Source organism: Solea senegalensis, linkage group LG4 (genome assembly GCF_019176455.1).
Source record: "Solea senegalensis isolate Sse05_10M linkage group LG4, IFAPA_SoseM_1, whole genome shotgun sequence".
Lineage (NCBI taxonomy): Eukaryota > Metazoa > Chordata > Actinopteri > Pleuronectiformes > Soleidae > Solea > Solea senegalensis.
Window position 1 is genome coordinate 2485038 of NC_058024.1, and position 15143 is coordinate 2500180.

General features: G+C 41.8%; 1 protein-coding gene across 2 annotated transcripts; it reads right to left on the reverse strand.

Annotated features, from left to right (window-relative positions):
- Positions 1-1240: 1240 nt before the first annotated feature.
- On the reverse strand, positions 1241-15104 carry LOC122768662 (inter-alpha-trypsin inhibitor heavy chain H3-like). 2 transcript variants are annotated; one of them, XM_044024820.1, is made up of 22 exons: positions 14927-15104; positions 13104-13139; positions 12974-12997; positions 11136-11293; positions 10948-11052; positions 10702-10864; positions 10510-10620; positions 9598-9726; positions 9405-9521; positions 8517-8685; positions 7542-7667; positions 6721-6902; positions 6437-6622; positions 6107-6246; positions 5846-5994; positions 4787-4816; positions 4560-4688; positions 4281-4394; positions 3972-4173; positions 3596-3771; positions 3383-3497; positions 1241-2928 (listed from the first exon to the last, which is right to left on the reverse strand). In XM_044024820.1, the coding sequence occupies exons 1-22, from the start codon at positions 15065-15067 to the stop codon at positions 2790-2792; spliced, it is 2841 nt and encodes a 946-aa protein (XP_043880755.1). In that variant the 5' UTR covers positions 15068-15104; the 3' UTR covers positions 1241-2789. The 2 variants fall into 2 exon arrangements, with proteins under 2 accessions (XP_043880755.1, XP_043880754.1); XM_044024819.1 differs by having other exon boundaries at positions 12959-12997.
- Between the last annotated feature and the right edge of the window lie 39 nt (positions 15105-15143).

Consider the following 15143-nt stretch of genomic DNA (forward strand, 5'->3'; position numbering starts at 1 on the left):
TTACAGTAATCTAATCTAGATGTAACAAAATCATGAACTAGTTTTTCAGCATCCTGTAAAGACAGAATGTTTCTAATTTTCATAATGTTCCACAGGTGGAAGAAGGCTGTTCTGGAAATGAGTTTTATGTGTGAATCAAATGACATTTCCTGGTCAAAAGTAACTCCAAGGTTCCTCACAGTGGAACTGGAAGCCATGGTGAAGTCATCTAAAGTGACAATGTGGTCAGAAAGTTTTTCTCTGAGGTGTTTAGGGCCAAGTATAAAAGTTTAAAAGTAGAAAGTTACAGGTCATCCAGGACTTAATGTCTCTGAGACATTCCTGGAGTTGAACAACCTGATATATTTTATCTGGCCTCATTGATAAATATAGCTGTGTGTCATCTGCATAACAATGAAAATGTATGTTGTGCTTTCTAATAATGTTCCCTAGAGGAAGCATATATAAGGTAAAAAAGTATAGGCCCAAGCACTGAGCCCTGTGGAACTCCACAATTAAGTTTTGTTTCTAGTGAGGCTTTATCATTAACATGAACAAACTGGAATCTATCAGATAAGTATGATTTTAAACCAGCAGAGGGCAGCACCTGTGATCCCAAGAGTCTGCTCCAATCTCTGCAGTAGAATATTATGATCAATGGCGTCAAATGCAGCACTAAGATCTGCATTTGACTGCATCTAATATACATTATATATTATATATTATGTACACAATCACAGAAACGGACTTAGATTAACGCAAACAGACCGAACAATCTCCAAACAGAGAAGGATGACGACAATGGCGACGTATGGACAGGCTCGTAAAAGGTAACTAAACCTCTTCTGCAGCTAATTCCATCCCAATGCCAAAATTTGAAAAATGCCAAAAAGTGGGCTAAGAATTGAGTGGGGGGGAGTGGGTTCCCATGGGTCATTGAAAGTGCTTGGATTTTCAATTGATTTTTGGGAAATGTCTTCCCTTGTTCATCGCGACGCCACCTACTGACAGGACCAACGTCGAGTCGCAATCACTAGCCGTGTTGTGGACACTGTCTACCTCTCCGCCGTTGACGTGAGATTCCGTGCAGAACAATGAGCGAGTAAATGGCGCTGGGCGCTCATGCCTGGGAAACTAAAATTCCAAGATCTCTTTCTCACCAAAGAAAATGACTCAGAGCCCAGGTTGGGAACCATGAGTCTACATGATACGCAGTTACTGCATACACCATATACCCATTGCAAAGAGAGAAACACAATAGTGTATTTATTTACTTTTTTATTCACATCACATTAAGAACCAGTGTCAAAACAGTTACTATAAAATAAAGAGTTTACAACATTCAACATCAGTAACAGGAAGTGACATTAACATATTTTAAATATGTTTGCTGTCAATGTTGAAAGAAGGATTAATAGCCTTTACTTGAAAAATATATGTATATACTGTATATATATAAAATATATATAATCTAGCTTTGGTTAAACCATTTTGGACCAGTCCAGTGTAGTTTCTAATTTCTTAAAAGGAAACAATGTTGCAAATAAATACTGACACTTCCTATGAAATGAACTATGACATGCTGTAGTGATAATCTAAATTATGTAAACCAGGGCTACAGCTACGGATTCTTTTTTATAATCAATTAATCCAACATTTCCTTGACTTTTGGCAACAGTTACCTCTGCCTCTTTCATGTCTTCTCAAGTGTCTACCAGTGATTGACAACTCTTTGCCCCGCCTCCCCGATGACCACCTAGTGTCGTGAACGATGACTGGGTCATACTTTACACAGCGAGAATCCATGCCACTGTGATCGATAATCTGATGACAGGTGACCATTGCAGAAGACAAGAATGTTGTGTAGTCTCATCCTGGCATAATCTGGCAGGTATCTGGAGTTCAGTTGGTGAGTTACCTTAAAGATTAACACTTGGGAATATGAATTGACACCTATCTTTAGAGATAGTGACAACATTTTGTGGTTTTGTTTTGTTTAAATATATTTTCAAAATCAGGAACTACCACACCAGTCTCCTTTTATGGCAGGTTCTTGAGGGAATGTACCATGTGTAGTTTGGAGGAAAGGTTTTTTTTGGGAAAATGAGTTCCCAAAATAAAAGCGTGAAACACGTTCTTAAAGACGTTGCAGATTTAAAATGATGTAGATTATTAGGCAGTTTTATAAGCCTAATAGGTTTATGTTTAATTCTACATAGTTTCTGAGCATTTTTTTTTTTTAATATTTACACTGAATATTTGTGGTAACAGTTTTTTTTGTAATTTTGAAATACTGCCTTTGGTTATTTTATCCCTTAATTATTTCCCTTAATAGGAGAAGCCTCTGTTTATTAAAAGAAGAAAAGAAAAGAAGCACAAACCACTGGCAGAAAAAAGGGAAATAACAATTCTTAACTGCATTATTTGTTTACTTTTTGCCTTTTATTCATTAAAAAACACTGATTTATCAAAATAGTTATTGAGATTACTTTAGTGATCTATTAAGCATTGCAGCCCAATCTAAACTTTATAAAACACGCCTTAGATTTTGCACGAATTCTTTGACAACTTGTTATTGTTGTCTTTAGCGTATGTCACAGTTGTGTCATACAAGCGGCAATATAAGCTACTACATAACGAGTGCAGACATATAACCGCATTAAAAACAACATGTTGCTCAGGCTGGATTTATAAACCACAATTTTATATTATCTTCAACTAAAATGTTGTTTTCCCAGTTGTTTTTGTGCTTGTGGATCAGCGTCGTGACTCGTGAGAATCTGCCGTCACTGTTTTTCAGTTTTTAACATTCAAACCGTCTTAAAAAGCCCTGACACGATATAGTCTGAGGCTCTTCCATCAATGAGTCCTGCGCCATCGTTGTTAACAAACCAGCAGGGGATACTTTCCCCGTTCTTCACGTCCTCACTGAAGTCCTTCTGCCAGTGTCTGTAACAGAGAGAAAAATAAAATAAATCAAATAAAAATCTGGATTACATTACATTCAGTATTCTGAGAGTAAAATCAGGATTCAATTCAAAATTCTGAGATCCAAAAAAAGGATTGAAGTCAGAATTATGAGGATTAAATCAGGATTCAAGTCAGAATTCTGAGATTAAAATCAGAAATACATTTAGAATTCTGAGATCAAAATCAAGATTCTGTGATTAAAATGCGGATTGACGTCAGAATTCTGATAGTAAAGTGAGAATTTAAATTAGAATTCTGAGATTAACATCAGAATTAAAGTCAGAATTCTGAGATTGAAATCAGGATTAAAGTCAGAATTCTGACATTAAACCCAAATTCAAACTGTGGAGGGCAGCATTGCACCTCTCAGTGTACAGCCCTCTGGAAATAGTAGTAGAAGAACTAAAAGTAGAAGCAGAATGATCATGTTTACCTGGTCACGTTGACGTGTTGTCCCTTCACATACAAGGTGGCATCTAATTTCTCCTGGATTTCTCCTGAGTGCAGATCTGCCACCTCAAACCTACCTAACCCATGATAGAACTGACCTGGAGAAAAAGACCATACTTGGCTTCACATATTTTGTTGTATTTCAGATTAAACCTTGGGACAGTGGGATTATAATAACATCTGTTGCTGTTCTTACCAAGCAGGCCATGAACTGAAGCAGGCACGTGGTGGCTGTCCACAGTGTAGAAACCCAGGTAGTCCTGCTGATCGTGGCGTCTCTTCCACACCTTTGTGTGTTTGATGACCATGAATTTAACGTAGTGCCTCAGCGTCACAGTCAGGCTGCAGTTCTTTGTAAGCTTGAGGTCCATACTGGATCAGACACGGAGAGTTCAAAGAACTTAAAACTGTGAATCCACACATCAAAATGTGATTGGGAACTTCAAACTCTGGTTGGCAGCATTGCACCTCTGAGGGTACAGCCTGCCAGAACTGATTGGAAGAAGAAGGAGGGAGCATGCTGCTGTACAAATAGTTTGGATAATACAGTATCTGAAAGCAATGTCACTCACTTGGTTTCTTTGATAGATGCTGTATCTGTCCACAGCAGCTTGACGTGTTTACCGTCATGGAAGACGGAGATTTCCTCAGTGCTGACCTCCAGCCTCACCCCCAGCTTCTGGTGGCTGATGCCAAAACGCCCAAAGTAGGTGTTGGCGTTAGCATCAGGAACAACTGTCTTCTTGCCTATAATTTGGCCATTCACCAAAAAATCTGAAACATAAGGAGACAGACATTTTAATTTGTTGTTTTTCCATTTTTCAAGCCACAATTTGCTTTGCTTTTTTGGAGTAAGTGGTGGAATAGCAGTCAGAGCTGACCTGATTTTGGATCTCTGACCAGAGTGAAAATGGTTCCTGGTTTGTCGTTGATGTTAAAGCACAGGGCATCGCCTCTGTTTGGCAGTTCTATCATGAAATGAGGGTCTCCGTCCACTGTACAAGAATCATCACAGTTTCATATCAGGCAGAAAGCTTTACAACATCCGCACTGTGAGATGAGTGTGATGCTATGATAACTATGACCAGCTGGGGCGCTGTAGAGCCTGCTCTAGATCTTGACATAGTATGGGGTGAACTACCACCGTAGAAGAAGCTTACCATCTGAGTGAGAACTGGAACCTCGAGAACTGGTACCTCGAGAGCTGGAAACACGGGAACTGGGACGATGGGAATTAGCAACACTAGAGCTAGCAGCACTAGAGCTACCAACTGGACGCTCTAAGGAAACTGTTGTCGAAAAAATAAAACACACATCATCAAAAGTGCTCTTTGCCAAGTGAGGCTGTATAATGTCACACAATTTTGTTAAAAAAAGATGATCATACGTGGGTGTTTCTCTTCATGCTGTCGCTGGCCTGTAAATCACAAAACATGGTTTAGTTGGATTCATCTGGCACAATGCTCCGTTTACACCAAGTGTTATGCTGGTTTCACCCTGGCTGCATGTGCATACTACGGAATGTGTTTTTCACTAGAGACAGGCTTAACGTGGCTTAACATGATGACGACAGAGAAGTGTAGTCAAGCAGCTTTTGTATACATCCAATATGGCGGACCACCAAAGACCAGCTGTCTTTCAGTTCAGCTGTTGCTTCCTTTCTAAGCAACTTGCTCCCCAGAGCTCCCTCTTGCAAAAGTCATTAGATGGCATTAGTGGATACACGATATGGACAAAAGTATTTGTCACACCTGTGATATTGACTTTAGGTGTTTCAATCAGGCTTTGGGCTCTAGGCCCCTTACCTCCAATGAAGGGCAACCTTACCGCTTCAGCATACCAAGACACTGTGGACAATGTTATGCCTCCAACTTTGTGGCAACAGTTTGATGAAGACCATTTTCTATTCCAACATGACTGTGTTCCAATGTGCAAAGCAAGGCATGGTTTGAGTTTGGTGTGAAAGAACTTGACTGACCCGCACAGAGCCCTGACCTCAACCCCATCGAGCAACTTTGGGATGAACTGGAACAGAGATTGTGATCCACGCCTTCTCGTCCAACATCAGTGCCTGACCTCAAGTACAGTATATGTATTTGAATATGTCAAATATTACAATATTAGAGTCCATATTTGTGTAATGGTCAGGAATCATTGGATCGTTGGTCTGATTGGTTGTAGGTTTGTCCAATTGCGTGCATTTTGATCTACGTCAGTTGGAAGTGGGAGGTGCCTTCGCCGTCTGGTGTTAGCCAGGCTACACTTGGTGGAAACGCAGCTTCACTGATTAAACAGGTTTATAACAATGTAAAAATGTGACGCGAAGAAAGAGAACTCTAGGCCACCAGTATGTTTAGCAGATAACCAACTTGTGCTATACTAGTGTCTGTTCAGTTCCGACAATATTTAGCTGATCATTGATTTGAACTGGTCACAGTTCCCTCACTCTCAGTCAGCTTGTCTGCAATGAGAGGGCTATCAGGTCCATCCTCAGTCTGCGGCTTGGTGACCACCATGGAGGTGAGAGGGGTGACAAAGCTGTACCGCAGAGACATGTCCAGTGCCTTGGCTTTATCTTCCTCAGAACCACTTCCACTGGAAAATAGAGACAGAAGAGGGAGCTTTTTCTGTTAATGACCTGCGACAATTAAAAAAAAACAACAAAAAACAAAAAAAACGCTCACAGACAAAAGTCAGGTGAACAAACCTGCTCTCCAGTAACTGCTGAACGGTGAGGTACGCCCACAAACGCTCTGTGAAATCCCCAAAGATGTACTCCTCTTCTGGGTAGATCACATCCCAGTTTTGCACATTTGCCTTTCCCTGCACTTGGAAGTTCTGGTCCGGCTGGAGAAAGAGTACAGATTTATGGAATAACATGAAAGGAGAGGATTGTATTAGTTTAATTAAACACTCTATGAATGTGAGAGTGAATGGTTGTTCGTCTCTGGGATTGGCCCCAGCAACCCCATGTAAAGTGGAAGACAATGGGTCCCCATATAGAAAGCATAGAAAACACAGTTGTATATTGTCTTACCCCCTCGCCAATGACTTCCACCAGGAAGTTGTCCATGTCATTGCCATGCAGACGGCCGGCCACCACAATCTCTGAGCCGTTAAACAATTGGCTGAAGTGTTTTTTGGTTAACAGGTCCACTGCGTTGTCAGGATAACGGAGGTTTACGTCCAAGAGCAGAGGGTTGGCAACTTCCTCATAGAAACCCTGGACCAATGGCATACCTCAAATCATTAAATATCGTTCTCTTTATTCCCACAAGGGGGTGCATTAACAAACCATTATTCGTAGTCGAATTCTTTCACCTGGAGTTGAAGCGTTGCGTCCGAACCTTCATATATTCTGCGGGCGACTCCTTTGTTCTGTTTGCTCATCACATCCAGGAAGGAGTACTCCACATCTTTTCCAAATCCAAGACAGAAGAGAGACATGTTCCCTCCAACTGCATCACGCACATTCTCCTGGATTGTCGCCGGTCTGGACACTCCTGTGGTACATGTACATGCACACATGTATGAGGACACGAACTACAAACCTTTATTTGTAAACCAAACGCTCTCTTGTACCAAAGTACATAGAGAAAATCTGTTGCTGGTCTGCAGTGGATCAACAACTCCTATGACCTGTAATGTAAAATCACAAATTCTCTCTGTGGACTTTGGTGCAGGTTTTAAGATCGGTTTATAAACTTTAGTTTCCCAGGCACTCCAAGAAAACGTCTTAAACTTTGGACATCTTTAACTTAAGCAGGTTAAGATTTTATTACAGGGTTCTCAAAAGTTAAAGTTAAATCTCATGTCACCCACCCTCCTAGGAGGGTTAAATTATATCACAAATTCCCATCATGATATCGCAATGATAGATACTTCACAAGGATTTCAAAATAAAAGTGTCTGTGTTGATATAGAATCATGTATATCTCACAATCACAATTTATTTATGATTCACAATGAATTACTGAAAATAACATACAGAAATAACTCCATTATAACTCCACTGTCAATACCACACACAACCACACTATGGTGAGAAGTTTGAATTCTCTTTTGAATTACATGGTGGCGTTCCAGTGACATACAAGCTTGTTTCTCGCTGGTACGTCATTTTCCAAATCACGTCAACTCACCAGAGTTTGGCATCCCATCAGTTAGTAAAATAATCATGTCCACACTCCTCTCTGGAAGCTTCTTCTGGCTTCGTTCTGTCTTCAACATGCTCACTGCCTTCAATACAGCACTATTGATGTTAGTGGCTGAAAAGCAGAGAACAAATATTAAATAGGAATTCTTCAGTGTGCTCCTTAAAGGGTTATATTGGGAAAATCAATACGCTATTGTCTCTGTTCCCTACGACGGTGTATTAGGGCCAAGTATGAAAAAAATAAAATAAAATATGGACCCGGGGGAGGGGGGTAATATTTCGAGAAAATTTGCTACTCGTAGATTTGTCCCTTTTAATCTCATAAATCTGCAACGTGTTTCACTCGCCGGGCGTCACCACTTCATGTGTCCTCACGGCGGCGCTGCTCAAATAAAGTTAGTTAGTTTTATTAATCCCCTCAGGGAAAGTATTCCTCTGCGTTTTGACCCATCCTAGAATTAGGAGCAGTGGGCTGCCACACTGAGTAGCGCCCGGGGAGCATTGGGGGTTGGGTACCTTGCTCAGGTGTACCCCAGCCCTTTTTGGCCGGGTGGGGATTTGAACCGGCGACCCTCTGGTTACAAGTCAAGTTCCCTTTCCACTTGGAAAGGGCTGCCCTCAAATAAATGAGGGAAAGTTGGGTGGAAGTGACCTGGCTGAAGAAGAAGAGGGAGTTTACAGCGGGATAACGGCGGGGAAAGCTACGTTAAGAGATCCACGTTCAATACATAGACTGTATGACCTTTGTTCTCTGTGTTGTGAATAAACAGAGAAATCCTGCAGAATCGTTTTAACGTGATATTATTGGTATCGTGGACTATGTAGCTCATATTGTGTTGTGAGGTTATCAGGTGTTACAGATAATGGCTGTATATGTGTCTCCGTATAGAAAGTCTGAACGGACGCGAACAAAACATTAGGCTCTGACGTGGTGTTGGTGTTACTCATTATTTTACTGTACCTCCATCGTCTTTTATTTTCTTGGCAAAGGCAATGGCTTCAGTCACGTTTTTCTTCGTTGCCTTGGTAAGAAAATCCTTCCAGGTTTTAATTTTGTTGTCGAATGCGATGAGAGCAAAGTGATCGTCCACGTGGAGGTCGTTCAGGATGGCGACCAATGCGGCGCGGGTCTGCAAATGTTTAACAGTTGAACACGACAAGGCGGTTATACTGTGATATTATACTGTGACATGTCTGCTTGAAAGGATAGTTGAGTTGAGTTTTTGAAATGTGGTTTGTATGAAGTGTTGACACATCATCAGCGCTGATAATAGTAAGTGCTGCTGATCCTGTCTTGGATTTGGAGGCTCGATCTCAGTGAAAAACATGGCTGCCAGCAGAGACAGAAGGAAGAGCGACAGCTAATGAGCAAAAGTCTTGCTTCATCAAACATACTCCTGCTTAAATATCTTCACTAATACTAATACACATTTGTGTTTCTCACTCTCTGTGCCAAACTCCATAGAAAAGAATCACAGCACCCAGGAGTTGTTGATCCACTGTTGCCTCCACCAGTGAGTTCAAACAGTTTGAGATCCTTCATTCTGGGTTTTACCAAGTGACACAAACATAAACAATGAGGCAGCGGTAGATCAGCAGCTTCCCCTGTGAGTTAGAAACTTCTTTGGACTTTGGTGCGGTTGAGTGAGGAGTTTACAATTCTCAGTTTCCAGCCAGTAACAGTGTCTAATAGTGAAATAAAGGGTTGAGCATGTTCTTAAAACGATAGTTTTTAGTCTCTTGTCCCAACAAGATAAAAACCTCATTATTCAGTGTGTGGATGACGTGTCTAACATCTCATAAAACCACAAAATATAAACTATCCCTTTAACCACACGCAGTCTTTTACCTGCACCATCTTGGTTCCGCTCATTGATCCGCTCCTGTCGATCACAAACACCACATTCTTTGGAACTCTGGGCAGATCCGGAGGAGCGAAGAAATGCACAAAGTGTCCATTCACAATCTGAGGGGAGGTAAAGACTTTGATGAACACTCGTCTGTGATTCTTGTCTTGGCAAAGACTTGGGACGGGAGCTGACCTGCACTTCCCCGAGGCCCCCTTCTCTTTTAACATCGTAGTTGATGACGAAATCTCCATTGATGGCGGTGCCTTCACATCCTGTACAGTTTCTCTGCTGCTCCAGTGTTGGTGAGAAGGAAATGTGTGCCTGTGTGAGACAGAGAGGTTCTTTTACGTTGACATTTTTAGATATAATACAGAAATAATAACATTAATCAAAGCGTTCTTAAAAGGGCAACGTGTAAAAACTGTTTTAAGATAAGTTACAAAATGACCACGATGTGTCACCACTTTTGGGAAATTTGGCTTCACTGTTTTTGGTTCGCTTGTGCAGCCCGTGGCCAAGTGGAAAGGGAACTTGTAACTGGAGGGTCGCCAGTTCAAGTCCCCACCAGGTCAAAAGGGCTGGGGTACTGCTGAGCAAAGTACCCAACCCCCATTGTTCATTCTAGGATGGGTCAAATGCAGAGAAATAATTTCCCTAAGGGGATTAATAAAGTATAAGATTTAGATTTGTCCACCCACCACCCAATAATACATTATCCTATCCATTGATTGAGACTATATGGGACCTGCAGAATTTGCCCACCCTGGGCATGGGACTGAAGTGGGCAAACACGGGTGGGGCCACCACAGAAACCAAGGACAAACCTCTTGGAACCAATTGTTGGTCTGAATATAACCCCTATAATTCCATTTTAAGGGCTCTCGTCTGTGCAAGAGTCTTGAGACGCTATCACTACTTAGGTGACACCTTTTTAGTCGCTCTACATTCGTCATCTGGATCATCGTTCTGATTGGTTTTAGTTCTGTCCAAATGTGTACAGAGGCTTTTTTTGTGATCCACATCCACTGGTCACACCTCTTGGAAGTGGGAGGTGACTGCGTCCTCTCTGGAGTCTGGCATCAGTCAGGCTGTTTTGCCCTTTACCTTTTTGTCCGTGACCGTTTTCTCCACCAGGGGAAGCAGGTCATTGGTGAGGAACGTCGCAGTGGCCTCAACAAAGGAGATGCCCTGAGGCTCATAGATGTCTGCCACAATCTGTCTCCACACACACAGACACGATACAGTATTAATTTAGCATAAATGAAATCACCATGAAAGCCACGAGCAGAGACGCACCTGAAAGTCCTGCACGAGTGTCTCAGGTTTGACGCGTGTTAAAATCTCATACTGGCCGAATTTCCTCTGAAGCAGCTCCTCGTAGGTCAGAATAAAGGTCACGTAACTCTCCGCTGCGATGTTCACAGACACTGAGAACTTCTCCATGTTTCGCCCGGAGGCCCTGTAATAAAACACCTCACAAATGAGACGACCACACATGTCGACGTCGCTCTGAGCATGAATTTCACATATCGTTCGTCTCACTTGACCAGTCCAGCGGTCCGTCCAGAGGAAACAGCCTTATCGTACTGTTCCTTTGCTGTCTTTTTCTCCTTCACCTCTCCAACGTACATTTGACCGTCAATTTCCCTGTGAGGGAAAAACGGACAGATTTAGAGTCGACGCGTTCACCGACGCGAGCGAAAGTCAAACGTGCCGAGGTTTTGACGAACATGCTGAAGTTGGTGATGAAGGCCGTCTTTGGCAGCTCCACGTTGAAGAAGACTTCCTGCGAGTGGTTTGCTTTATTCAAAGCCTTCGAGGTCATGACGGTGCGGGCGAAGCGAGACATCACTGCACAGGCGACTCTGACACTGTGAACCTCCACCATCTGAACACATGGAAAGAGACGGAAGCTTCTAAGCATCTAAGTCTGTCAGCGCAGAGCAGAGGTTAGCGAGTACAGTACAGTGACACTCTTAAAACTGCTTCTGTCACTTTCTAGAGAGAAATCAGCAAAACATTGCTGGCTAAGACAAAAATGTCTAAAGCTATTAAGTGAGGGATTTTTTTAAATGGCCATTTAAAAAATCTGATTTTTGAAATCATCTGCTGGCGGGCCACTTTTGGCCCACGGGCCACCAGTTGCTGACCAGTGATGTCACGTCTTAACGTAAATTTTTTATCAAATGTTTTTAGTCCTTATAAAGTGAAAAATATCTCTTCTGACTTTGTCAACCCACAGTTAAACATGGTATGAACCATGATTAATAAAGTTGCTGTTTGTGTATTTTCTGCTCTGTCTGCACTGGAGGAGCCAAAACACACACACACACACACACACTGGTTTATAATCTTTAGTGGGGACCAAAGTCTGTGAATGTTCAGAATGGACGGAATATTAACGTAAACATTCAAACCACATGTACCAAAGCAACATTTTCCACCATTTTGGTCGCAGTTTAACGACAAACTGTACAAAAACACTGAGCTGGTTTAGCTCCAGTCCTGCTCTCTGTCTCCCCCTTTGTCTATCAGTGGTACTGCAGCCTCACAGCAGGAGTCTTCTCTTCCCGTTCTTTCTCTCTACTTTGTTTCCTGTTTTTAAATATAGTGGCAGAGCTTTTCTGTGCGTTGTTGCATCGAGGTAAGACAAATAATGTGCAGTGACTTCCTGTGATTAAACTAATAAAACTCTCTGTGGGTTTTCATATTGTTACAGTTGGAGGAGGAGCTATGCTAACTACGGCTCTATTACATCATCGAGCCATATTTTTAGACACGCCTTTACTCCATAGCTGTCAAAAGAAAAACAAAAACAAAAAAATTAATTGATTTTTAATCAACTCCTAAATTAATTGTCAGCTATTTTGATAATTGATTTATTGGTTTGAGGGTTTTTCCAGTAATTCAAACACATTTTCTGATTTTACAGCACTTAAATGTGACGTCTTTGCTCCATATAAACAAAGAAATCATTCAAACTGAATTGTTTTGGTTTGTGGACAAAAACAAGACATTTTAGAGAACAACATTTCCACGTTTGGGAAACACCGATCAATGTTATCTGACATTTTACGGACCAAACAATTACTGGATGAATCGAGAAAATAATCACCAGATGAATCAATTACAGTTGCAGCCCTAGTGTGGAGACATGAGCTCCAACTGCTCAGAACTGTGTGCGAGTCGGGGGACAATGTCCCAGATTTATTTATGTCACAGAAGAACAAGAAGTTTAACTCATGCAGAAAGAAATAAAATACAGATGCCCAAATAACTTCCAGCATGTGTGAAGCGACTGGAAACATAAGTGCGTGCCACTGCACAGAGAGGGAAAAAGAGGCATCTGGAAGTGATGCACTTTATGGGAAATGAACAATACCACTACTGTAAGCTCGAAGCTTCCAGTCATGTTGACCTCAAGTTTACTCAATTATCCTATTCACATTTGGAATTTGATGGCAGTGACGTACTGTAGAATGTTTACAATCAACAGACCGCTGTGATGAATCGGCGTTTTTTACGTCAGCATGAAAAAAAAAGACTTTCTTACGTTTACGTTTCTTACGTTTGCAGAGTCTGTGCTTCGTTTCTATCGAGGAGGGAAAAACAGAGACAGAAATACTTTAACAACCATCATTGTCATCGCTCTGAGCTTTGTGAAAGTGGCATAGAAAGAAAGTATTTAAGCTGAATACCTTCATAGATCTGGCATCCATGGATTCTTTGGGCTCCTGGAAGACAAGAACACAGATTAACACGATTGTTTTGTGACGATATCTGAAAGGTTTAGCTTCACAACAGAGTGCGTAGTTATCCAGGAGTTTAAGCAACTGACATGAGCAAGTTAACATTGAGAGAAAATGTCACAATATTAAAGGAATACTTCACCACTTCACTTCCTGTTAGTGTAACTGATGCGCAAAGATGACGGACACTGTTTACATTCCACCCTACGAGTGGGTCTAAAAAGTGGGAATTAGCGTTGCAGAGACTAAGTCTCGGACCAAGTGTCACTGAGGTTGGGGTGCACAATTTTTCAAAAATACTGCCCCTATTCTAGTAATACAAAGGTGAAGTATTCCTTTAAACCCAACATCAACATGAAGAAGCCTTTAACAGACAAGAAATATAACTTGAATATTGAATCAAGCCATAAAAACATTTCTTAAAATCTATCATACGCAGCAATTTAATGCAGAACCTGTTGTACCGACATGGCGCTGCTTTTATTATGTATGATGTGATGTAACTTGATGGACATTTGCAGTTCATGCGTGGCTTGTCCCAGTTTTCCCACAGTCATGTCAATGCCAAATGTCAAACAAAAAAAGAAGCAGGTTCTTCAGGAATATTAAGCTAGCGCCGGCGTGGCGCGCTGAGAAATAAGGTGTGAACAAGAAAATCAGACAAAAGTGTGTGAGAAGAACGTTGGGATGTAAAGACGGGGAGAGAGGGACAAGACAAGACATTTAAAAATACAAACATTTGACACCTCCCTATAACTCACTTTTTAAAGTCCCTGAACCATCTCTCTTCTGACTTTGTCAGAAAAACACACGTGAATGTGTGTGTAACTATGAAACTCAATTCAATTTTATTGCTATAGCACCAAATCACAACATACATTATCGCAATTCTCTGTACATAATGAGGCAGAAACCCTTACAGTGTTGAAGAGAGAAAGAAGAAAACCTTTTAACAATAAAGAAATCTCAGACTCAAAGATGTGCGGCATCTGCCTCGGCCGGTTGTGGTGAAAGGGACAATGGGAAAGGGAGGAGAGCTGGGGGGGAACTTTGCCTTCCTCAGTCTGCTGGACGTGACATTCACCCTGTTGTAAGTTGATGAACCATCAGAACAATCTTGGAGACATGATTTAAATCGTGTTGCTTGAAATATGGTTTTCTGTGACAATCCTTCTTTTTTTCTCTCTCTCCACTTTTAGCTTTGATTATCATTCCCCGCGCAGTAAACAGATCTGCCATTACTCTTCTTTTCTCAGGAAACAAATGGCTTACTGCCAACGCTGTGCTTTCAACTGCACAAGTGCACAAAACAAACACGCCTTTAATAATTTGTCTGTCCAACCGTCCCAACGGTTCGCTTGACGGGCTTCTAATTTGGCAGGAGACTTACTCGGGATTACGCTCAGTGGTCCAGACTTAGTGATGAGTTGTCTTTCAATTTGAAAGGTGTGGGTTTAATTCCCAGTTCTGCCGGTTTACATGCCGTTGTGCCCAGGCCGGGCGACACACTTAATCCCACATTGCTCATGACGGCAGCATGTGAATGGGTGTGAGAAATGAATGGCAAAAACTAGAAGACTAGAAAAGCACTACGGTACATAAAACCATGATGCTTCCACCCGGTTCCACCAAGTCCACTTTGACTCTGTTTGCATAAGACATGTAAGGGAAGCTGCTGTTTTATTTGTAAACATTAAAACAACAACAACAACAGAACAAACATTTGTTTGCAAGCAGTTTCCGCACTCATGCACATGCCAAGCACTGAATACCTGTGTCAGAGCATCACTCCTGGAAACAACCAGAGCACCTCCAGCCTCGACAGGAAGGCAGATGCAGATCCAGGCCAACAGCAGCAGGATCCTCCACCCCACAGTCATGCTTGCGAACCTGAAAAGCCCCTGCTCCGGCATGGCTGAAAACAAAGTGTGGAAGGAATCCGAGGCATGTGGGGATCAAGTCTTCCCGTAAGACTTAGCCACGCCCACG

Excerpts from the sequence above, each read along its gene's own strand:
- LOC122768662 (XM_044024819.1), bottom strand. The coding sequence starts at position 15,067 with ATGCCGGAGCAGGGGCTTTTCAGGTTCGCAAGCATGACTGTGGGGTGG. Across the intron at positions 13,140-14,926 it reads GGAGTGATGCTCTGACACAG|GAGCCCAAAGAATCCATGGA; the intron begins GTATTCAGTGCT and ends CTTGTCTTCCAG. Across the intron at positions 11,294-12,958 it reads CAAACGTAAGAAACGTAAAC|ATGGTGGAGGTTCACAGTGT; the intron begins GTAAGAAAGTCT and ends CCATGTGTTCAG.